Genomic DNA, 25,442 nt, shown 5'->3' on the forward strand with positions numbered 1-25,442 from the left:
AACTCTGGACCATGTGCTTATCTACTACCTTGAGGCAAGTGGTTGGATAACAATGTTTAATCTTCTCTGCATTCTGCCCCATGCAAATTTCAGTCAGCAAGCAGAAAGTCAGAGTAATCAGATGGATTTTATGAATTTTACTTTGGCCAAGCTAGAACAAATCTGACAAATCACCCACTCACCTTTACATGTCTTTCCATCTGCAGCAACCTCATAGCCGTTGCTACAGTAGCACAGAGGCCCATCATGAGTCACAGCACAGTGAAACTGGCACCCATGGGAGGCACAGCCTGGTGCTCCCTCTGAAGCAGAGAAAAACAGAGAGATAAATAAATATTAATACTGTAGAGTGTAGAGGCTAACAGGGAAGGGGGCCAGCATACAAATCAAAAGTATGTAGAGGGAAAATAAATTCTGGACAATGGAGGCTAATTGAAGCCTGTTTAAGTAATTTCATCCTTGATCACGTTTATGTGCAGATCTGCTCTCTAATGCTAATCTTAATCCCAGCACAATCTTCACAGAACCACACTGTCATATCCAATCACATCTCCACTGGGAGATCACATAGGATTGTGTGTGTGAGAGTGAGAGTGAGAAAGAGAGAGTGGGGGTCACACACACACACACACGTGTATGAATGTGTATTCGTCCGGGCATGTGACAGACGAGCTGATGTGAATGCGCACACGTTAGGGGGGCCTCTTTTTTCCCGCCCCCAGAGGGAACTCAAGGACACATCCTTTTGGCAGGAAATGAAAGGGGGGCATCCACACATCCCCTCATCGGGATAGCTATAGGATGCGTGTGTGCAAGCAGATGTGTGCGTTTGTCTAGGCTTGGAGATAAATGGCGGAGGGTAGTAATGGTGGAACACATCTGATATTACAAAACAAAACGATATTTGAGACAGCTTCTATTAGCTTTAAACCTCCAATAAAGATTGTTGTGACACTCTTGAACTCAGGCTGATAAAATATTTCATTATTTAGATCATGTGTCCACCAAGAACAGGTCTCTGACCCACATTGAGTTTGTTCTGCCAGAATTCAATTAACATTTTACAGATTGTATAGTATCTCAGCGCATAGGGGCATATATTGTTCTGTTAATGATCAACTCTCATTCCTTCACCAATATTCCCTTTGTCTATTCACATCTGTTTCATTCTGACAATGTCACGATTCACTCAAAGCTTAATGAACCTGTTGCGAAATATCCCCATTTATTAATCATTTGCCAAGTGTAAACACCAATATAACAAAACTAAATAAAAGAGGCTTCCACTTGCACAAAGACATTTACCAAAGCCTCCAACGAAAGTACGGTAAATGGTTATGGACACACTATGCATACAGTAGCTAGTGATAGTATGGCTGTGAAGAGCAGAGATTGGACCAGTAAAGGGCCCTTATTATATAAAGCCTGTGGCACTCTGGGCCACAATGAGCCTTTTGTTGTGGCCCCGCTGAAAGGAAGAGTCCCTTAGCAAACAATGTGGCCCACATCGAATCCATTCACCGAGCCTCACACTGTGAGAGACCACAGGCAACTAGAGTGCTAAAATACCCCCAAAATGCACTTCTGTCCAGGGTCATTTTGTGCCCATCTAGCTATGGGTGGGCCATATAAACAAAATTTGTATTGCTTTAATTATTATCAACATTATCTCAGTATCAACCTGTGATGATACAAATTACTCAAATCACAAAGTCAACTCACATCCAACGATTTATAATGCGTTTTATAAAAACAAAATCCTATCATAATCTTATGATTATAAGGAAATTGTTGTCAAAAGCAAGAACTATTATTTTGACATGTATTAGTTAGATCTAAATAGTCAGTCCTTTGGAAATGAGAACTCTAAAGTATGATATGGTGAGACTTTTGTGACGATAGAATAGTATGTTGAGATGATAAATGTTAATATTGATAATACTTATCGCCCAGCTACTCCAAAAACGCATTCAAAAATATCGCCTACTTTAATTCACTTTTTCTGACCTATTCCAAAAAAAGAAAAGAAATTTTCCTTTGAGAGAGTCGGGGGGGGGATGTCGGGGGGGGGGGGGATTTTTCTGGAATGTGAATCTGCAAATCCTTTTGCTTGTTCTGAGAGCATTTGTAGTTCTACGATAGCAGAGAGCAGAGGAAGGGAGAGAAGCGAGGAAGGACAGAAACTGTGATGAGAAGAACAGAAAACAGAAGAATAAAGAGGAATGGAGAAAGAGGGGGGAGAAGAGGAAGGCAGGGCAAAACAGAGGTGGAAACGAGTGCAGAAAGGGCTTAAGGATATGGAGTGGTTAGCAGGTTCCAGCTCCAAGCAAACAGGCAACAGCAGCACGTCGGACATTTGACCAGGGGTTAATGACCGAAGCAAACAAATCACACTGTGACACACTGGAGGCCTTCAGTCCTAAACAAGCACGCCAAAGCCATTGATCCTGTTACTGCATGGATAGCAAAACCTCAGTTTCACTCATCTATAGCTCTTTAAAGCAAGAAGTGAGAGTAGAAGGCTGTTTGCCAAAAAGGCCCACGAGACCGAGTTTTATCAGAAGACATCTCACATTTGTTTGCACAAGACAGGCGTCAATGACTTGCTGATGAAAATATAATACATGTTTTTAATACAATGACAGCACAAGTTCCAGATGCAATCCATTGAGGTTGTGTCCTTATATGATATGCATATTCTGAAAATATGTCTGGAACTATTCCTATGAGGGAGTTACCAATACACACAACATACACACAAATAAAAGTCAAAGAGATGAGGAGCATGAACAGCAACACACAAAAATAGAGACTATGAGAAAAAAAATACTTTAGGAGAGGCCACAGAGACATGAAGAAGAGAAGAAGACCTGGTGTTGGACGCTGTCCATGGCCAGTCAATATGGAAATATATGAAAGTTGACATTTTCCTCTAAAACACACTCATGGGGCTGACAGGCCGGGTGCAACAGGGTGACGCAGGTTGAGTGAAAAAGAGGCCGGGTGGCGTTTGGGTCATGTCCGTAGTTACACAACAAAACCCAAGTCTTTAAAAAGATCCGCTCATCTATCCATCAACTGGCTTGAAAACTAATCCCTTACTTTATGAAAAATCCCAAATAAAATAAATGAAGCCTCCCTACATTTCGACATCCACAAGCCGTAATTGAAAGCACAAGTTGAATCACACACACTAACAAAAACAGGTTATTCCAATGTGTGAGGCGTTAAAGAGAGGTAATTCCCAGGACATTCCTACCTTTGTGCTCTCACGGTCTGGAAACAAGTCTACACATGCCCTGCCCTCTACCTGCAGCTGACAGGAGTCTACCGTTTTCCTACACGGTTCCATCAAATTACCCGCTTCCTACTTCTCAAACTGAATGGTTTGTACATATTTCTATTTGTTTGTGTGAATATGCATACCTTTACATAATCAGTTTGCATTCTAGCATTGCACATAATATTATGAAGAATTTGGACAAACGTATTATCGACTAAAACTTTGAGAACACTAATCTCATTTAAGTTTAGCAGAAGGCCATGGTCAGTTAAACACACGGTCAGGCACTCGCTGAGACAATTTCATACTGTGAAACTACCTTGCGATTATTTGGTGCATTCCATGTGCTGCATTACTGAACAGAAATGACTTTTGAGAAGGGTAGATCATACTTAAAGGAGAAAAAGATGTGCATACCCAGGTATTAAGGTGTGCATAGGCTCAGCAATTGTGAAAATAAAGGGGCATTTATTGGCAATTGTGTGGAGCTGCAGAGTCAAAGGGGACAGAATAACCATGTGCAAACACCAGCAGGGCAGTGGCTTGAGTAATGAGCAAACAGTAGCTATCATGGTTACAAACAGTGGCAGCCTGCTGACCCAGACACTTAATCTAACACAAATACTCAAACACAAATGTACAGACGCACACACAAAGTACACACTGTGGCACAAAACATTCCCATACACACACACAACAGTTTAACTTGCCTCACAAAATCAAAACTCAGATTTTCTTTACTCTTCACATCCCATCATGAGCCTAGAAAGACATGACAGTTTCGTAACACTGTGTGTCTCTAAATACAGTGACTGGCAGAGACGGGCAATAAAACAGGTCTTGTCATGCGAGACAACTCTAACTGCAGCCAATAAACTCATTTAGGTCAAGACCCACTCATGAATAAAGATGAAAATGTGGTCTAACTGCAGGCAGATTCAAGTAGCCTATGACCGATTCCACAGTTCGCGAGACATGAAGGACAATGAAAAACCACTGCATGCATAAACAATAGCATCAGGCCGCTACAATAATCAGGGAGCCCTTTGAGACAGCGAGAGCTCTCAAGAGCACTGCCGTGACCCCATTTTCTTTTCCCTATCAATCAGTCCCTTCTGAGGGAGGCAGGTCTAAGGCCTTGCCCCCCCAGCAGAGGCCCCATCACCCACAAGATGACAGAGAAAGGACAAATGCAGGCCTTCAGATCAATGAAAAGACTCAACTTTCACCCATATGAGAGAAAAACAACATAACTGCCAACTGACCAAGAAGGCTACATTTAGTTAAAAGGGGGCCTTTTGAATATAGGCCTGGCCATATAGTTTGTGTTTTGACTAAAGGATGACAAAGAAACTCAAGACCCTGGTTTGGATCATGTAATAACATTGGAAAGCATTCTCAACACATGCCTTTTACATGCTCTTAAACAAGGCACCAAGGACTCCTCCCTTGAATAAGTCAGATACTACTACATACTCCCTTCTTTTGCTATCAGAGAAGGTTCTTAAGGGGTCGAGGTATCAGGCTTACTAGTACTACCCGCAGCTACAGTAAGTGTATGGGACAAACGAGGGCTACTCTACGGCCAGCCAATGCGGATATTTAAAACTTGGTGCGGCAGCTGGCATACGCAATAGTCTTGACTATTTTCTCACTCATAGTAAGAAAAAAAGATTTTGAGTACCTCAAACAAAAACATTTTCCTTTCCAATGACTTTGCTTTCGCTAAGAGTCAGAAAACACAAATCAAGTGTGAGATCAGAGTGCTGTATCTGAAACTTGGAACCATATTGCCTGTATCAAATTCACCACCCATCGCAGCACCATTGAGTCCAAGTGGTTACTCCCTTGCTATAATTTCAACCCAAACCACGCCAACTAATCCCTTGCCCTGCCACACACTTTGAAAATGCTGAGAAAATATATTTCAGTAAGATAAAATTCCTGCCTAACCTTGCTACAACTCCCCTTTCTAACCACCTCTTGTCAACAACTTTGGCAGAATTACCTGGACACACCGACTGACAAAGTGTGCTTTCAGGCATCAGCGCCCAGGTATACTTGCACAACCTGGCGTACAAGCAAACACGTACATGCTTGTGAAAGGCCAGGCCTTTCACTGAAAAGAGGGGGAGCTCACAAACGGCATAGCCAACCCTTCTTGACACACTGCTGGCGTGTTTGTGTGTGGTGCAATGGGTGTGTTTGGGTGTATATTTGCAAGAATGTGACTGTGCGAGTGTATGTTTGTGTGCACGTGTGAGTATAAGCGTGCATTACAAGCCCATGAACGTGTAGGTGTGTGACTAATGCTTTACTGAGGACAGCTGGACTTGTGTCTTCAGGCAGTGCATGTTGTGATTAGATGACATCATCACTATGTTGTGTAAAGGCTTGTCTCGCAGTGATGACCAGTGTGTGGGATACCAACGCGCTCACCCACTCCAAACAAGTGTCCACTTCATCAGCCCAACAGTGCTCCTGCTCTGCAGGATAAACCATATCGCACTTAAATGCTCTGACTAATGCACGACAGCTTTTTAATCTAGCAACTTAACTCGATGTAGAATAACTATTTATTCACTCAGTCTTTACCTATACAGGGTGGTTCAATAACAAAAATGTGTACAGAGGAGAATAAGATGGAGAGACATTACATTGCAAAAAACAATACGAATAGAGTACACTAAGCTGACATTAAAACACAAAAAGTTACAACTGAAAAAGTAAATACATAAAAAACAGACATCATGCTCACAACAAATTAACCTAAAATATTTGAAATTACTCAAATGTACAGTTGCAGGTACTGAAGCTTTGTATTAGTAGAAGAGATAAGATGATCTGAGATTACATACATTGTTTGGGAACCTGGCAGACCAACTCGTGTTCCAGGACTTTGGTCCACAGAGACTTGATTGTAAATATTTGATTAAATAAGTGATTTTGTATTCCAGTAAAGGGCTTTTGATACTGACTAGCACAGGGCATTACTGCTACAAGCAAAATGGAGAGAACGACACTTGGGTGTGCACATCTGAAATTAAAAGTATGTAACTCAACATGAGTTATTGCAACTATAAACAGACAGAGCTTCTTACCGCTATATCAGAGGACTGCCTTGCTGAATACTGAGGCAATACTCTGTAGGCGGCCAGCGTTTGCTTCTTTGTCTACTGCAACAAAGGCCGACTCTATGGACCCAATATGTTCCATCGCTCCTTCTTCTATCAACTCTAATTAATAGTGGAGGATTTGATGAGATTCTTTTCCAGCTGCATCTGGGCTCAATGCTCATCATTTCCACCGGGATTTGGGAAACAGTGACATAGCTAGGCTGATTGATAAATTAATGACTTTTTTGGAACAGAAAGAGAAATTCCATTGTAATTGCACAAACCTGAGCAGGCCAGCTCATTAAATGGCCTAATAGAGGAGATTATTGCATAGAGATTATGGTTTCGGAACGGAAAGACAAGTAGGAGATGCTAGGGAGGAGAAGCTGGCTGGTCATTTTTGACCCGCAGTAAAGGCTGTCACTCTCGTCTCTCTGCGACAGCGGAGATAGAGAAAATGATGAGACTCTCTCTTCTCACTTTTCTTTTGCAGAAAATGGGAGTTAGCAGATGGTGTCTGCATGCTTCTATGTGTATATTACCTCTGCAGTGAGGGCCCTCATCCCAGCCATCGCTGCAGTCGGGGACTCCATCACACACTTTGCTCATATGGATACACACATCCAGGTCCAGGCAACCGTGTTCATTGACAGGACACTGGTTCACCCTGTTGTGTGAGCCTGGAAAACAAGAAAAACACATGTTAGGAAAAAACAGCAGTACAAAGCAAAATATAGAAAGACCAAAAGAAACTTTCTTAACAACCCAACAGATAGAAAATGTTAGATTTTTCATTCTAATCTCGTTATTCTAATCAGGAAGTCTCTTTGAGATCAAGATCCCTTTTAAAATATTGACTTGAGAACAGAAGAATTAATAGAACAGAGATAAGACACAACAAAAAGACAGTCATTCATTCATTCATTTATATCTGAGAGATCTTTGAGGGCAGGCCCTCATTTGCAATATACAATAAAACAAAAGCATATACATACAGCATTAGAAACAACCTCCACCTCTAGTTCAATGCACAACCTGCGATGATAGGTGAACACATGAGAAACTGAATGTTCGCTGCATGCGTCAAAGAGAGTCAAATAGTGTTCGCTTGTGACATATTTGCAGACATGCATTTACTGTGAATGTGTACAGCATGGCAAAGAGATGAAATATGGTGTGCAAATGTAAGATATCAAAGGAACGTTATTATAAATACTGACGATATAGAATCTGAAGGGAAGTGGCGGGCAAAAGACAGAACGGGATCCAGAAAAAGCACAGAATTTTTCATTGGCAGCATCACACCAGAACATAGAGTAGATACAGTATCTACCCTTAATTCTCTCCCACTCTTCTCTTGATCTCTCCTCTCAGCCCACACTGCAGAGCAAACAGTTTGCTTTGGCTGTTTTTCTTCCTCCTCCTCCTCCTCCTCCTCCTCCTCCTCCTCCTCTTCTTCCTCCTCCACCACCACCTCTCTTTCCCTTTTTCTGTCTCTAACATCTGCTGACCCATTTTAGAAAAAGCAGAGAAAATAAAGTTCACCGCCTTCACAGGAAACGATCTGTAGAGTCCTGCGGGTTGTGTACGGTGCTGAGAGACTTTGAGATGATGTTAAGTGAATTTGTGAACCCTGAGCTGCAAACCTGTTTCAGATGCATCCTTCAGACATCTGACATACACAAAGTCCTGTGTCTGAATATTAAGCAGCCAAAATCCAGTTCAATTGACCCTCATGCATTTTTTCCTTATCTGAACGGAGACTCTGAGGATATTGGTTGTTGTACTGTAAAAAAAAAAACTGTTTTGACTTGACATTCAGTATGTTAGGTATTTGTGTCATGCACATCCATTTGAGATGGTGGAGATTATAAGGTCTTCGAGGAAAACAAAAATACATCTCTCTCCTACTCTTACAAGACATGCCATCAAATAAATCAAAGTGTGGATCTGCATAAAGACTTATGAAGGGAAACATTCGCCTGCATGTCGGCATTCCCTGAAGAAAACCACAAGCTTTCTCTCCAAGTCCTCTCTATCCATTCAAGAGATTAGTAACCACACACACACATCATAAAATGTAACTCAGTTCAAACAAGTACCTTAAAGTGACAAGCGGTTCCATAATGATCCCACCACAACAGCCTGAGTGGAAAATGTGTCACATTCGAACAGAGAATTAGCTTCTAATACATCTGGCTTAGGGAGAGGGAGAGCTCTCCCATCCGGGGGATGCTAGCATATTAGCAGCCCTCCTACAGCCTCGGCCTCTAAGCCAGTCTGATTTACATTCAATAAACTACCAACCTGGGGATTTCCACAGAAACTGCAGTACCGCGAATAATCTGCCCACAGGAAATAAAAAAAAAATAAAAAAATCCTGCCAAAGATTTAACATTTGTCAACTGTTTTGACTGAGTGAGTCACAGTGAAAGACATCTGAATGACGCACACTGCCCGAACTGTGTATTTGCAACATTGCATACATGCAAGTACATGTGACAGAAAGTGATGCGTTAGGGATTTAGCAGATAGACAAATAAACTGATCAACTGATACAGTGTCTGTGCTACACTATCCCAGGAATTGCAGCCACCAAAAGACTGAAGAGAACAACTCTACTCTCCATCACACACACACACACACACACACACACACACACTCCTCCTACCTTTCCACTCACCAGGCAGCATCAGAATACGTTTTTGGAAACACACTCACAACTGCCAGCGACACACAACAGCCGTAAAGAACAACACAGTAATACCTTGGCAGGAGCTGAATAGGGACCAGCAGCAGAAAAATAAATAGGATGGACAATATGGAGGATTAAATAACTTTGCAGGAGGGACAATGGAGATGAACCCTGTACTCTCTGCTCCAGTTTGGGAAGTTGTTGGCAGTGTATTACAATAAGCTCCCCTCATACTGGCAGTAGCCATTTCCTGCGTCATCCGTCAGTGGAAGCAGAGGATTGCTGTGCAAATCAGATGGTAAAGAACACAGCAGAACTTCTTTTCATGTTTTTTCAAACTGGTTCGTTCTCAAATTTCTGTTTTTGTTCAAGGTTTTAGAGAGAGAGATGCGCAAAACAAATCATTTATTTTGAGCCAAAGTGAGATTCATAGCTAATTCATAGCATCAACTGATCTTTGTGACACAGTTACCACATTTCTTGTTTTAGCAACCAATTGCATGTTCTGTTCCTTTTGAAATGTCTTGGATCTTAAGTGTAGTTTCCCCCAGATAAACTAAAGTGGTTCTTTAAACCAGATTAAGTGAAATGGTTCTCTTAAACATGGCTTTTGTCTGATTTAACATATTCTTATTAGACTATTTCTATGAAAACCAACATAAACCACCATCCAGATAAGCACTTCAAGACAGGAGCAAAGGAACTGCAGACGAGCTCATTCTACTGTTGATTAGAATCGCACTGTCGTCACAAACATGAAGGCCTAGACTCCTATCCAAGTGCTGATCACCTTAAGGTTTTTGGCATCGGTTAATTGGCACCTTTTACTGCCAAACTGGAGATTTAAGTGTCAGTGAAGCAACAGTATGTAAAGTAATTCATCAAGGCGGCAGAGCTTTTTCTCAACTGAAAGATCATTACGTCAAGATCCCCGATGCTCCAGGCAAAGCCAACAACAAGTTACAGTTCCATGAATTTGGAAACTTACATGGAGCATTTGGCTGTACAGACAGAGTAGATGTCAGATTCCCATCCAAACTCTCTCCGCCCCAGATGCCGAGGAGAACAATAATTGAAATAACTAGGTTTCTATTCATGTTTCGGGAGTATAAACTGCATATTTACAGTCCTCAAACACTGTTGCTCAGTGGAAAGACGTAACTCATGATTAAAAGACTCAACTCTTCTATTTTCTCTTCCATTCGTTATATGCTCAGCTTGAAAAGGGAGTCAATAATGAGAACGAGTGCACAAAGTGGGCCGGTACTCAACGGTACGCAGCACTGTCACTACATTTCACTTCTTTGGTATACTGTGACTTTCTCTTGCGCACCGCCACTTCTCACAAGCTCCACATCAGGTTCTCTAGGCAAGAACATGTATCACAACCTGCTCTGGAAATATCAAATGCTCAATGTCAAACTTTATAACTGACTAAACTTTCTGCCTTCATTTAGGTCCGTCATTGCAAAGCCTAGATCAAGGGGCTGGCGTTTCTTTCATGTTTAAACAGGCTAGCAGATCTTCTATCACTATTTTTTTTTTTTTATTAACATTTCCAAAATTAAATATATCTTATAATTTACTGATCTGGACAAAGTAATTCATACTTTTGCTATCACACTTAATCCAGCAAATTATTATGCTCTTGCCTCGCCTTGAGTCAAAAGTGCCTTATCACTCTCCATCCATCCATCCATTATCCAAACCGCTTATCCTGTTCAGGGTCGCGGGGCGCTGGAGCCGATCCCGCCTTATCACTCTCAACTTATAAAAAAATGTAACTACTAGGATTTGTATAAGACCAAAAGATGCGATCTATCACCCTGCGGCATACATTTCCTACCACTCTTGTAATACTTTTGCTGTTATTTTTAGTCTGTGGGAAATGCTTTGCAACTCTCTTTAAAAGTTCCATAAAAGATGGATAACTTCATAAAATCATAATCATCTCCATCTGTTAAGGGGCCACAACATAGAAATGTGAAACCACTTCTATTTTTTTTGCAGGTACCTTTCTGAAACCATTTTCTCTGTTCATTCAGTGCAGAAAAAACACAAATAAAGTACTACAAAGAGAAGTGAAGAAGTGAAATTAATCATTTTGAAATATGGAGACTTAACAAAAACTCTGGAAAAACTCCTTCGATTAAAATAGCTATCATGTGCCCTTTAAAAGGTCATTAGCAGGTCCTATAGAATTTGCTATAGGAGGGAAGGAATATAATTATTACAGAACAACATGTTACAATAACTTAACTTGTCCTTCACTGGGATAGCACAGATTCTTCAGTGTGTGTGGAAGCCTTGGAGACAAAGCACTGCGAGTGAGAACAATGTAAGAATCTTGGCAGTGCAGTGGATGAGAGAAAGAAATAAGAGGGAAAATTACAACCCTCACACCTATTAGAGGGGAGAGTGAGGATAATTACATTATTGCACTAAAGTGTGTGATCAGCTAACAGCGATATCAGCATATCCTCATGTGTCCTCAGGGATCTCATTGTTAAAATCCTTCTCCAATCTGCTGCACGAACTCTCTCCCACTGAGTCTCTTATAAGAATCACATTTTAGAGAAATGAGCACAGAGCGTCATCATGATTAAAACATTATACACTATGAATCATAATGCAGAACTTGTGTTCAGCTTAAACTCTTATTGCAGCATGTGCTCTATGGAGTGAAATATGACTTTGTGCAAAGACAATATTACACTTTCCCCTGTGCACAGTGTAGATTTGGGTAATGCATCACCATCTGTGTCACCTTCAAGTAATTCCCCAATACAGAGAGCACTCATCCCTCGCTTGTGGCTCTATAGGTTCCACTAACTTGTCTGACCGAGACTAGGCAATAGGGTTGTGACGTGAAAGACGATCTCTCCCAATTTGTGCTTCCCTCAAACACCTCAACCTCTGTACCCCACCATCCCCCATCCCTCAGTTCCCGTAGTTATGCAATGACCTTAAATTTGGATCCCCTGTCGCTCTTTTGTCCTTAGCATAAAAGCCTGTTTTTCTTCCTGCTCTTCGGGTTCCATGCCAGCCTCTGACTGACTCCCATAAAGTCTGCTGTCAGCTCGAATGAATATGTTGTGCAGGGCGACAGGCAGGTCTGCCCATTGACTGACTCTCCGCTCTCTGGAATCACACTTTGCAGCAGAATGCACAACAAGCAACAAGCACATGGCTATGACAAACCCTACCGAGGCAGCCGCAGCACACAGGACTTACAGTATAGCACATGGTGCTCTCACTGGAGGAAGACCTGATGAGATACTTATTCCTCCAACACCCTTAACATAATCTTAAAAGGATGAATATAAATCACAATAACATGACATGACTAAAAATGGAAACTGCATTATACTGTGAGTTACATGTTGTGCTTTGCTGCATCTAGTTTCTCGACTATAGAAATAAACGACTATGGAGATCCTGACAAGAATAACTAGATGCATCTATCTTTTGTGTACGTACTGAGCATATGGATGAATATCAGAGATAAGTGAATTATAATATAAAATCAACTGACATTAATTTGATCTCAGTAGATCCACTATTTGTTTTTGTTTTTACTAACAACAAATGTTTTACAAGGTGGGAGTGTTTGATACTTTACCTAAGCTCTGTCTTTTCAGTGTCACTTAAACCGGTATACTTCCAGTAAGACAACACCACAAATCTATTAAACCTGTGCACCTGCTTCTTCAAGCTTGTTACACCGGTCTGTTAAATGTGTTGCCACAGAGTAAACTGTCCCTATGTAAAAAGCACAGCAGCACATTTCCCTAAAGTTCCATACAAAGAGACGGCTGGCAAAAACAAACCAACAAACCAACAAACCATCTGCAGCCAGGGGGGGTGGGGGGGGGGGGGGGGGGGGGTGGGCTGTGAGGCAATTAAACCAGAGGAAAGACTTGAGATGAGATATGAGGAACAGGGAACAGAGATGACTTGAGTCTAGCTTCTTTGCCTACTTTGACAGGCAGCGAGGAAGACGGTGGGAGACAGGAAAGAAAGAAAGAGGCAGAGAAGCAGACAGGGCGTGGAGGAGACAGCAGAGAAAGCGAAGTGGTGCCTGTGTGGCGTGAGAAAGCCCTGCGTTCTCTGTCTGTTGATAGGCTGGTGAAGCTGAGGAGGGCTCAGGGCCACAGACCAGAGGGATTTACAGGGCTTTGCTCCTTCCTCTGTGGAAGCAGTGTGTCAACCACTGCAGACCCTCCAGCCCCATGCATGGTGCCCCCTGCAAGTGCAGCTACATGACTGATTTTAGGCTATGAAAAGACTCCCCCCTCCCCACCTCAACTTTACAGTAAAAGCCTGCTTTTACAGAAAATGGATCAAAGCTTTACAAAGTAATTTCCATTTTCCTCCTCAGCCTAAATGCTAATTTGCCCCTTTTCTCCAATACAAAGGCTTTTCCTGTAGGATCATCCCTTCTCCCCATCGCTCCATGTCCTCAGCAGTTGGCTGTTCCTGGTCGTCTTGGAGAGGCTGCTGTGGCATGACAGTCAGATGGTCCGGACAAAGGACAAGGCTGGCGGGCGTTCAGCGGGGGCTCCAGGGCAAGAGATGGACAGATAACTTTATTGTCCGGCCACTTCAGGCAGCTGCACGGATATGATAACTCAATCTTCCCATCAGACAACCCTACCAGGCCATGGCATCCACTGGCATGGGCCAGAGTGTGTGGGCCAAGGGCCATGATATGGTTGAGTGTTACTTGTGAGTGTTAGGGTTGAGCTACTTTCAACAGTGTCGTACCACTATTTTGACATCAGACAAACTCTTTGAAGGAATTTACAGTGCGTTAGCGCAAAGTGTCCTGTTGTAAAGCAAAGACATGAAGTCACATGCTTACAGGAAGCTTAACACGACGGTGTGTGTCTGAATATGAGGGTCCACATTCGTCCATTGTTACATTAAAGCCTCTTCAGCCACGGGTCCCTCAGTTTCATTATGAAACTGCATTCCATTGTATATCCCCTCAAAATGACTTTCAAGCATCAACAAGGTCTATATGTGTATACTACTCCTACTCCCCTATTGAGACGACTTAAATGACAGCCTGACAGTACAAATACAGGGAGTGGCTTGTGATTTGCAAGTGTTAAATACTAACAGCTCATTTTTTCACCCTGAATGAAAGTAGATAGCCCCTCTTTTCCCCACACGGTACTGTGTATTTACATGATTGAGATGCATTCCACCCCCTGCTTGGAAGCCCTCCTGTGGACATTTTCATGCTAAATGCTTACTCAAACATCTGTTCCCATTCGGTTGCTCATCCACAGTGAATGCGGTTCACGCAAGAATCCTAATTGCATACAGACTCGGGTTACGGACAGGGAGTCCGTGTTTCGTACAGCGACCACTCCAACAGGGCTGCGAAATTAAATTACAGTTGTCACACAGCACTTTTAATTCTAGCATCATGAAAAAAAACTTTCACTATAAGTGTAAGAAAATTAAAGGGATAGTGGGGTTGTATCATGTTATCCATAGCCATTGTATTACCTGCAGTAGATGGCAGTCGACACGCCCCAAGTTTGGAGAAACGGAGAGGAGTACCAGAGCGGGAGCAAAGCAGTGTACTGCTGTAGACGTGGCCCTGCATTATCTATACTCTCTTCAAAGCCACGAGATTACATTGACAAAAAAACATCAGTCTTACTTCGCAAAACATAGAAGTTGCTGGTCTACCGCTGCCTTGATCCGTTAGTGTGTTTGTATTCTTGTGGGACTTTGGTGAATCTGGATTAACCCTTTAAATCACCAAAGTCACACACCTGGCCGGGTGCTCCTGTCCGATTCTCCAATCTCACATTGACCGCCATCCACTCTCGCTAATACATTGACTACGGATAATTACCGCATACAACCCCACTTAAAAGAAAATATGAACTTTTTTAAAATTCTATATTTGTTCAAATAATAATGCTGAAAAGCTTTAATTTTGATACTTTGAGATTGAAGATTTCACCGGTCAGTACTTGTTTTTGATACTAGTACCTCTGGATAAACCTTTTAATTCCAAGAAAAGAAATGACCCTGATGGAAAACTGTGCACACAAACCCAAAATAGAAAATGCAACCAAGAAACCTCAATCCACATATCTTTGTCTTACTGATTTTGGACTTCTGTAGACTGTCTGCTCAACCTCTGCGAGGGAAGCCATCCACTGACATCATGAAGAGCCCCTCACCACTTCTTCTCTGCTAGACAGACGCAAGATAACCCTTTAACAACATACCATAACTACCTATAAGAGCATGAAAAAGCAGCACTCCTGCACAGAGCACCGTCGCTGAGACACACAGAGTATATACTCCTGCCCTGAGGGCACGTGTCAACCACTTCCCGAGCCCTAAGCCTGTGTAGTTGAGGTGAAATGGCTTGTCTGAAACCAACTGAAGCCATGCAGTGAGGGGAGTCAGTGCAGTCCCTGGGAGAGGATGACAGGGTCCCACCTGCAGACAGGGGACTGTACACACAGATTGCTGATGGCCATCTGAGTGGGAATAATAGGGGCTATAAGAGGGAGGTGCACACTGGGGGTCTGAGGGCTAATGCGGCACAACAGCTGGCAACCTGTCCAGACCTCCACCGACCCATTTATGAGTCATGCAGATACATGTGCAAAAAACATGCATCCATACATGTATCATCCCATCACTCCGACTCAGTACCCCTCTAATAAACTAGCCCACAGGATAAAGGATGCCAACATTCACGATTGGCGTCAACTGCCACCTCAACCACAGCATGTCAACGCCTCATGCGATGCAACCCCTCTACTGTGGCAGAAGTCTGTCTTTAGCTCCTCAACATAATTACAGCTCAGATAAATGGTTTAGGAACGACAGGCAATTAGGCCTCCAGACAGTATGATACTCAGGAGTGCACTTTCTTCCAGCTTGGGTACCAGCGGTGCAGATCAAAGATCCACAGCGGACAAAAGCACACGTTTACAACTCCCACCTGTCTGACAGCAAGTGAATTCATGATCATCGTAAACAAGACAGGTGGCATTTACCAGAAACAAGACTGGTGCTGCAGCCAAATGAGCTACAGTCATTGTGTGGTTTTCATCACAACACTTGAATGGAATAATACAGGCAGACTCATATTTTCATTAACTCCCTTTTCAAATAGTCTTATCTTGCCGATATCTTAGTGTGGGCAGAACCTGCACCAAGATCAGAGTACAGCAAAGCTGCCACAGAAGGGAGAGGGGAAGAAAAGAAAGAGGAAGACAATAGGAGGAAACAGTTCTTGCCTTGTGAAATCACTGACTATACTCGTTGTAAACCAAGCCTGTAGTTAGTAATTAACTTGAACTGGAGATAATGTCGTAATTATAGTACCATGCACCTCTCTAATTCCCATCAACATTAATGCACAGAACTAGACTGTGGTCAGATTGCACTCAGAATGTTCTTGGAATTCTCTTTCCTTCATAAACTAAGCTTGAAAGAGAAAGTTTGACTGCTTTTGTAAACTTTGCGGCTGAGAAAAGAGAGCAGAGGATCACCAGATGACACCTTGAACTTTCAAAATGAAAAAAAGATAAAACACAAAACTTCACCAGCTGTTCCAGATTGCAGTCCCCCTCTCAGAGGGATCAATGTTTGGCTTGCCTTTATATCTACTACTTCCTTAACAGCTCAGTTGAGAGCAGCCTTGTTTACAGCAAGCGGAGGAAACGCTGGAAAGGCTGATGACCTGCAAACTGTTTCACCCGGTGAATGTAAAAGCCAGGAGAACAAGTAAAAGACTTTAGCATTCCGCTGAGTCAGAGCAGGATTTTAAATAACCTCCTCCTCCAGTCATACTCCTCCTAACTCTCCCATCTCCATCTATGCTGGCTCAGGCCCGTTCACTCTGTAGCTTTATCTGCAGCGCTCTTTTCCCAAACACGACTCACATTTAATGGCTGGATCAACTCGACGACTGGATGTAATCACAGTCTGGCTGCTTTTCATTGTGATACTTAAAAGGCGCCTTGACTTTTGACTGTGCTTGTTAGACTGCCAACACATAGCACTGTACAAAGAAAAAGTGCATTAATTGCTGCAACAGATATTTATTATGACTGCCTACGAAACTCACACAAATAGAGAAGCGCCTTAACGAAAAGGTAAAGTGACAGGCAGAGTAGAGCCCATGGGAAGCGGGTAATTGAGCAGAACATATCTTGATGTTCTAGTTGAAACACCGCTCTCCATCTTTTCATGCGGAAGATAAATCCCACCATTGCCCGTGTCGCCAAATTACATAAGCGCTATGGAAAATTCACTCAGTTCAATTGCTTAGTAGAAAAGCGGCACAAACTGAACGGCCATAGCTTCCTCGAGTGAATCATGTGGGCGACACTTACATAAAATTGCTCATGTTCTGCGATTGCTGTTATTTACAAAACAACAATTGATCATTTTCTTCCCCTCTGAAAAAATCTTCAGCAATATATTTTTGCTAAATTTACTGGAGACTATATAAATAAAGCTGTTAGCAGTGAAGTCCGTGTTAATCAATGAATACAGGAGAGTGACAGATAGCAGATGACAGATTTTTTTCCCTGTTCAGCTTCACCTTTGTATTGCTCTGAATCTGAAAACGATACATCTCGTAACCCCCTCAGCTTTTTCCAAACGCTTTTTGAATCCCTAACGCTCTGTGTTAAGACTTACCTGTGTTTCCTCCCACAGTTTACACGTCCCTTAATGCTGGGTGTTAGTTGCTTGTCTCTGCGTGCCAGACAATAGTGAGAGAATGCTTGTGGCATGACAGATGTAAGGTGTGGCACATGTAGACAGTAAAATCTCCATTAGTGCCTGCATATAAACAGAGGGGAGGCTTTTACCAGAGAGTTTATGGACGGAATGAGAGGATGGAGAAGCTGACAGATGTGAGTGGCTGGGACAAGACTCTTTGTGAATGCACAGATCCCGCAAGAGCCCAGACAAGAGCAGACACATCCCTAAACATTCAGACTAAACACAGCCGCATAATTAGAGCTATAATTCAGCAGAGCAGCCGGAGCACACAGTGTGAGCCTGTGTCCTTCGTAGAAAGGACATAACCCACCCTCTTATTCAGCCCCAAATTAAACTGTCTGAACATTGTGCTGGTGTCTCTTCAAAGCCATTTAGAGGTAATGAGTTCGATGTTATATAACAAACGTCGACAGGTATAGAAAATGTTTTAAATCACTAATTTGCAAACTAGCAATCTCAAGAAAACAAAGCGGAGTAAAATCAGCGATAGCGCTCGTTGCTCTGAACCAGCAGCTTGGAGAGAACATGAGAGCTGAGGACACGAGCCCGCTGAGAGACGGTTTCAGAAGCTACTTCCATGGAGGCATACTTACAGATATCTGGTGATTCGTCAGAGCCATCGGGACAGTCCTTCTCCCCATCGCAGCGCCAGCCTTTAGAGATACAGGTCACCTGGTCCTTACATACAAACTGCTTAGTGCTGCAGGTCTTGGGCTGGTCATCGGCTTTGGGGACTGGAAAATAAAAAGAAGGAGAAAGTTGATGAGTCATCACAAAAAGCAACTTTTCAATAACGTATACTTTTAATAAATGTAATTCTACGGCACCCAAAAAAAAATATTTCTTATTCATTCTTGTGTTTGTAATGTTTTTAAGCACTTTTCAACAACTATTGAATGAAGAATCTACAAAGGAAATTTCCAGCTTTTAGCAGCATAGATCTTAACTGAGCAGAGCAAAACAACATGCCAGGGTCAACTCAAGTTTACAATGATGTTTTTGTATCAAAAGACCCACAGGCACACTCCATTCAGGAAAAAAAACTAAAAACATTAAAGTTTACAACCAACAGTGGTGCCTTTTAGTTCTGGGGTTTGTTTGTTGTTTCCTCTCTTCTCTTCTCATTTCTTTCCTTTTTTAATTTATTTTTTATTACTCTTAAGGTGTTTTTCAACTTTTACCACAGAGGCTCTTTCATGTGTCACAGCAAAGACATAACCGGGCATTCAATCACCGCCTGACCCATGGGAAAGTGCAGAGTGCGGTAGTTCTGGGCAGTAAGTCAGCACATATTGTTGAGGTGTACCACAGGCTAGCAGCGCCACAGCAACGCTCATGACCCATCAGCACACGCTTTAACTCAGCCACACTCAGAAAAACCCTCCACAAATGGAGCTCTACCTACATGGTGTTGCATCAGTCTGTCAACAATTAGTCACCTATTTAAAAATGTATCTTAAAGGGGCCAGTCCGATAGAGATTTGGTTTCATTTTGCCAGGTTTAGACTTAACCATTTATGCGATTTCTGTGCCCCCCAATACAATTGCTGATATTCTACGGTAACATTTACTGTCAGTATAAGGCAAAAATGAAAATAGGTTGCCAAGTATATAAAAGTTAAATTCTTCCTGTTATGCGAGTGGACAAAAATGTCTCACACACAATGAAAAGAGACCGCAAAGGCCACTTCAGACAGGAGGTTGCTGTGACTGTACTGTTGTGCAGAAAGGCTCCGGGAAGGACGGCAACGAATGTCTCATTGTGATTCTCTGCAGGGACGGAGCCCTCTCTTGCCCTGGATGACTTGCCTCCCTACATACTTGGCAGGCAGAGAGGTGTTTGGGGGGGGGGGGGGGGTCGGTGGAGCACCGCAAGGGGGCTGGGATGTGACTGAAATCACAAGAGAGCATGAGGCTAGTGTATCATTGCAATCACGTTCCTTTTGACTCTCAGACTAAGGGGTTTAGACCCTGGTCTTCTTTCATGCGACAGTGCAGTGTATGTGTAAGCACTAAACGCCAAGACTTTTGAGTGTCATGTTTTAGTAAATACAATTAGAAGCTGAAGGGTTGCAGGGATCAGATCACAGCTTTCCTTAGGTGAACAACACCTTGATATTTGAGGAGATTAAGAGACGGAGAGAGCGCTGGGTTTTAAAATGCAGAGCGTTCGCTCCGTTCTCCTCTTCACACAATGGCAGGGGCAAGGCTTACGAAACTCAATTCAAGTGATGCAAGAGAATGAGATTTAAATTCAGCCATGAGACACCATAGTACAGAGTCTGTGTCAAATGTCATAAGAATGTGACAGGATATAAAATGCACTATGAGAGTGAGACAGAGTGCTGTAAAAGAATGGATAAAGACCAGTGACTGAATCAGTTCAGACAACATGCGCACACCCAACTCTTCAGTGAAGGAATGAGAGAGGCTAGCCATGGCCTGGGGCCAACTAATTACACTGGATTTGCCTGTGCTTATATGTTGCGATTTAATCTGCCCAAACAACCAAACAAACAGCCACACTGATTTGGCCCTGAGCAGAAGTGAGTAAAAGCACCGAAACCTCCGGCAGGCTGCTATATGACGGCATTACGTCGATCTCTCTGGTCCCCCGTGCGAAGCAGCTGGGCTGAGCCAGTGGTTCCCTCTGAGTGGGCATAAAAATGGAAATAAAACATTGTGGGTTCTAATTTTATCATCGCTTTAGACACCAGCATGAAATGGCCGCAGAGGGGAGAACCTCTAAGCCTAATTGGAGGTTGTGGCAGAGGAGGGGTTAGAGACTGGGGGAAAGACTGGCAGCCTTCCCCCTCAGCAGTCCCATTTCAAAGCCCACTGAAATATCTCAAACAGAGATGTGAATTGTTAATTCAGCCTGCAAAGTCGCCTTTTTCTCCAAAGTTCCTGCCAAAATGCGGACAATTTTTAGAGGGTCCAAATCAGGCTAGAATGTTAAACCATGAGTCCACTTTTACCTACAAAAAGGAATGAAGGAGGCCTTTATTTAGTCTCCTGGGATTGGCCCAACAGCAAACACCAATCCCATTGAATCAAGGTACATACTCGACTTACAAAAACTCCTACAAGCCCTCCAACAGAGTCCCCTCCTGATAATGCCATTGCAACTAAAGCATTTCCTGCCACAGCTGAAGGCAACTCGATCACACTGCTGTGACTAAATGGTAGGAAATCCCACGATGTTCCACTCTTCCATCCACAAAAAAAAGAAGAAATAAATCTCACAATCTGTTGCTTATGATCAACTTCTAAAAGTTCTGGTCTACACTTGAAACACGGCTCCTTCCACACTAAGAACCTGAAAAAACAACCATCCTCTGGGTATCTATTAGAGCAAAAATACATTTAATTAGAGAAGAAAATGAGAAAACTAACTTTCACAGATTTAGCTGAAACCCTCAAGAGTTTTGAATTTCACACCAGTACACAGTAAAGACAACTTTGGAAGCGCTACAGGAAAGAGTTTCTATTTCTGAAGAGAAATTACACGATGTACGAATATCTTTATTTGGCTGGTTAAAAAAAACAAAAAACAGCGGTCTTCCAAAAAAAACTGCCATCTTCCAAAAAACAAAATGAATGCCCATCTTCATCACTCTGATGTAGTTACAATATGTTACATGGACAGTGGTGTCATTTAAAATATCTTTCCAGGAGAGAAAGTCCTTGAGGTGACTGTAAGTCCATCACTGCCTGAAGTACTAAAAGTAAAGCAGTAAAAATGTCTTGAGAATTTGTCCATCAGACACGGTTGTTTCTATTTAACTAAACATCTTATTCATGTTTTTTCAATGGCTTGAATTCTCTTATTTGGAAAAGGAGAAATTCAAGAACACAAAATCGGGATGTGTGGGGTGAAAATTAGAAATCAAACTATTTCTTTCCTCATTATAACCATAAAATGAAGAAGTCGTAATGAACTCACTGCAGACCAAAAAACATCAATCGGAGGTTTTCCCTTGGTTATCAAGTGCTGAAGCCAATGCACTTTGTAAGTGCTCTGAGGGGAGAATAGAGGTTCTATGCATGAATGCGTAAGATAAGCTGAACTGATGTACAAGCTGTATTCACTAAATGATACATTGGACAAATGTTTTAATCCTGAGTTGACGTCCACACCACACCGTAAATCACTGAGTGGCTTCCTACTATGTAGATGCCCAGGCTCCAGTTGTCTGACTTGGTTTGATTTTGAGCATACTGCCAGTTGTATGGAGCACACACTGCATTTCCTTATGCAGGGCCACTGGAGCTCTGAGCTGTCTAAACAGTGCACACTGAATTGCCCCCCAGCACTGTGCATGGCAAAAAGCATTAACAACAAGCGAATGAGCAAATGCATAAATGTACACAGAGCCCAACTCTTATAGAAACAGCCCTCCTGTGTGCCTACTAAAAAGAATGCGGTACTTTCAAGGCTGTCGTTTCATTTGCAATAATACATTTAAGGTGTTATTTCGCTATTATGTAATACAATAACTGTTTTCTTAAACAATGGCAAAAGGCCCAAAGCAACTCTGTGAGATGGAACAGGATGGGATGGTGAGTAAATGGTGTTGTGGCACTAATTCAGCAGCCAAGTGATGGAGGCCTCCAGACACCGTCACCAGCTGGGACACAACACTGACCCACTCCCCCCCCACCCCCGCTCCGATCTGTCTCTCTCAATATGGCCATCCCTACTCTACAAATCAACTCCAGATCCATGGAGCACATTCCAGCACCTTCTAATTGATTTCATGTGTGTACATTTGCCTTCCAAAAGAAGTTGTGTTACAGATGAGCAGCTAGATTCAAAGAAACCAAACGGCTTTGCTTTTGAATTCAAGGGAAACTTACTTGTTTATTCTTTGCTGCATGACCGACTTAAGATTCTACACCACACCACACATCCACACCACGTTTCTTTTTTAAAACGCATATCTTTGGCTATATTTATGTCTAGCGTCCACACTACTCTGGAGTTTTAGAACACCAAAAACAGAGGGGTTTGAAAACGCTACGACACCGGGTTAGTTTGAAAAAAAAAAAAGAATCTGCATTTTATCATGCTACCACTGCCCACATGCGGAGAAAGCAAGCTGTTATTGGAGCTATTTGCGAGCGGCGCGTCCAGCGGCATTATCGGCCGAAGCGGACATTTGAAGTCACGGTTTGCGGCCATGGATATAAAACAGAGGTCTTTTCTTTTTTATCAATGCTTTTTTTGTTCTGCACAACTATTGTGAAGTTGCTCAAAAAAAACTGTAAACGAACAAAAGCATAAATGCTCCCCAGTGCGACAGGGACTTCCAGCCACCGAGCAGAGTGTGACAATGGACAACAACGAAACCGAGGGGAAACATGTAAGATGCGTGTTGTACAAATTTCTTGACCCATAATCTAATAAAACTTTGATTTTGAAGTGTTCATTTTGAAGTAAATTTGATATGTGTGTGTGAGAGAGAGAGTGAGAGAGAGAGAGAGAGAGAGAGAGAGAGAGAGAGAGAGAGAGCGAGAGCGAGAAAGACCTGCAGTTTGGAAATTAAAAATATGTCCATTTGAGTAAATAGATAAAGATTATAGAGGAATATCTTAAGTATCAAGCACAACCTTTTATTACTAAAGTCTACAGTAAATATGTTGTATTATCTGTAAATAAGTCACCAATCTACTTCCTGTTTACACCGGCACGCACATGCCCAGTGTACGTGAATACTCATGTGATATTTGATTTTTTTTTTTTAGGTGTGTTGGTACAGACAAAAATCATTTTGAAAACGGTGACGGAACGCCTTTGTAGACGTAGATCGTTTCTGTTTTAAAACCCCGTTTTAAAAGGGAAACGCATTAGTGTTGATGTAGACTGAGAGTGCATATACAAAGTGTAACAGAGGCCTGACTTCATGCTACACATTTCGTAAAAAGTTCTATATGTCTGTAATATTTATTGTTTGCCACACACCACAGGGATCAAGACCATTATCCAAATGCACACAGACTCAGCAATAAATAAATAAATAATTGATATATAATTACTTTTGTTTCTAAGCATGCCTCCAACACTGAGCACATCCTAGTATTCAACCAACCCAATCCCCTTGTGGATCATTTCTAGGCTGAGCAATAGAGCATGGATTCTATTAACTCCTGTTAAAAGATAGCAGTACCAATGGCAATGTGAAATAACTCGAATGAATGAGCAAATAAATGCGACTCTGTCTGGGTACAGTGGCAACTACAGGAGAAAGTGGAAATAAATCCAGAACTGTTTCTCATTACCCATCACTTCTCCCCTTCGTGGTCCTCCATTGTGGAACTCAGGTCTTCCAGAATGTTTCAGGGAGTGAAAAAAAGAAAACAGACTCAGTATGTAATTAGACCCCTGAGGTCAAGTTTGAAGTGATTTCTCTGCGCTCAGTTTAGCTAGGATTTCAAAGCAAGAATCCATGCATTATAAATAACAATTAAAACCAAGCAAGGACCAAAGGGAAGAGAATGAGGGCAGTCGTTATTTTGAATGTCGTGCTGTATTAATTATTCACATGGAAAACAGACTATTTTTTAACCAAAGTTGGAGCATTTTAGATGAAAAATGTGGGAAAAGATGTTATAAGAGGGGAGAAAGTGTGATAAAAAAACTATCTAATGTAAAGCCCTGCTTGGGCCACTACTGGGGCCATTCAATGAACTTCTTTAATGGCCACACTGTGCAGTGCCCATCCAGTGGAAACAACCACTTAGCTTTGTGTCAAACCAAGCCACAGCCAAGCACTTTAACCAGCTCACAGTGCACATTCAATGTCCACAGGCTATTCAAGTTCTGATCCACAATTGCCATTTTCAAAGAGGTTGAACATGCATAAACAGCAGACGACTGAGTTGGAGTTAGTGCCTACTCTTGTGCCTGAAAGCCTTGTTTTTGTGTCACTGCACAACAAAAGGGTACAAGCTTTGACCCCGGAGGTAACCTGATGAGGCTCTGCAGGAAGTCACAGGCCAGAGCAGTAAAAAGCAACGCAGTAAAAGACGTACCCTGAGTGAGTGTGATTGATGGACGGACATAAAGATAATTGTAAATAGGTCTTATTGTGCCTTCTACAGAGCTCTTCCACACCCGCCCTGGAGTATCTGCATAGCACAGCTCTGTGCACCCATAGAGGAAAAGTCTAACCAGATTCAGCTGTTATGAAAACAGAATATGTGAGCCACAAAATGAAGGCTGGGCCACATAAATTGAGGCATTCACTGCAACTGGGATGACTGTAAAAGCTGCTTTGCCTCTGTCCTCTCAAGCCAACGGGGGAAAAAACTACCAAAGCTACAGAAATAAGGAGCGAATACAGCATGTTATTAAACAAGGATTTGCCTCAGCTGAAGGATGAACTGTTGCAGTGATTTAATGAGAGTCTATCTCTATGAATCCCTCATTAGATTCAATCTAAAGGAGGCAGGAGGGAGGAATGTTCCTGGCTTGATAATTGCTAGGACTGACTCAAACAATACACAAATGAGTTGTCATCCACTTCAGATCTTAACAGATGACCTCTTTGTTCAGCGCTGAGAT

The 25,442-nt window shown here is 42.3% G+C and overlaps 1 protein-coding gene across 1 annotated transcript in view; it reads right to left on the reverse strand.

Annotated features, from left to right (window-relative positions):
- The window catches only part of LOC142954749 (low-density lipoprotein receptor-related protein 1-like), a 68,876-nt gene extending 49,709 nt beyond the window's left edge, over positions 1-19,167 (reverse strand). The window contains exons 1-3 of the mRNA XM_076095959.1: positions 18,469-19,167; positions 6,942-7,079; positions 183-302 (exon numbers count right to left, since the gene is read on the reverse strand). Coding sequence (XP_075952074.1) covers positions 183-302; positions 6,942-7,079; positions 18,469-18,727 — 517 coding nt within the window. The 5' untranslated portion in view covers positions 18,728-19,167. The remainder of the gene's footprint in view (positions 1-182; positions 303-6,941; positions 7,080-18,468) is intronic.
- Between the last annotated feature and the right edge of the window lie 6,275 nt (positions 19,168-25,442).

Source organism: Anarhichas minor, unplaced genomic scaffold (genome assembly GCF_050575085.1).
Source record: "Anarhichas minor isolate MPS153535 unplaced genomic scaffold, ASM5057508v1 ptg000003l, whole genome shotgun sequence".
Lineage (NCBI taxonomy): Eukaryota > Metazoa > Chordata > Actinopteri > Perciformes > Anarhichadidae > Anarhichas > Anarhichas minor.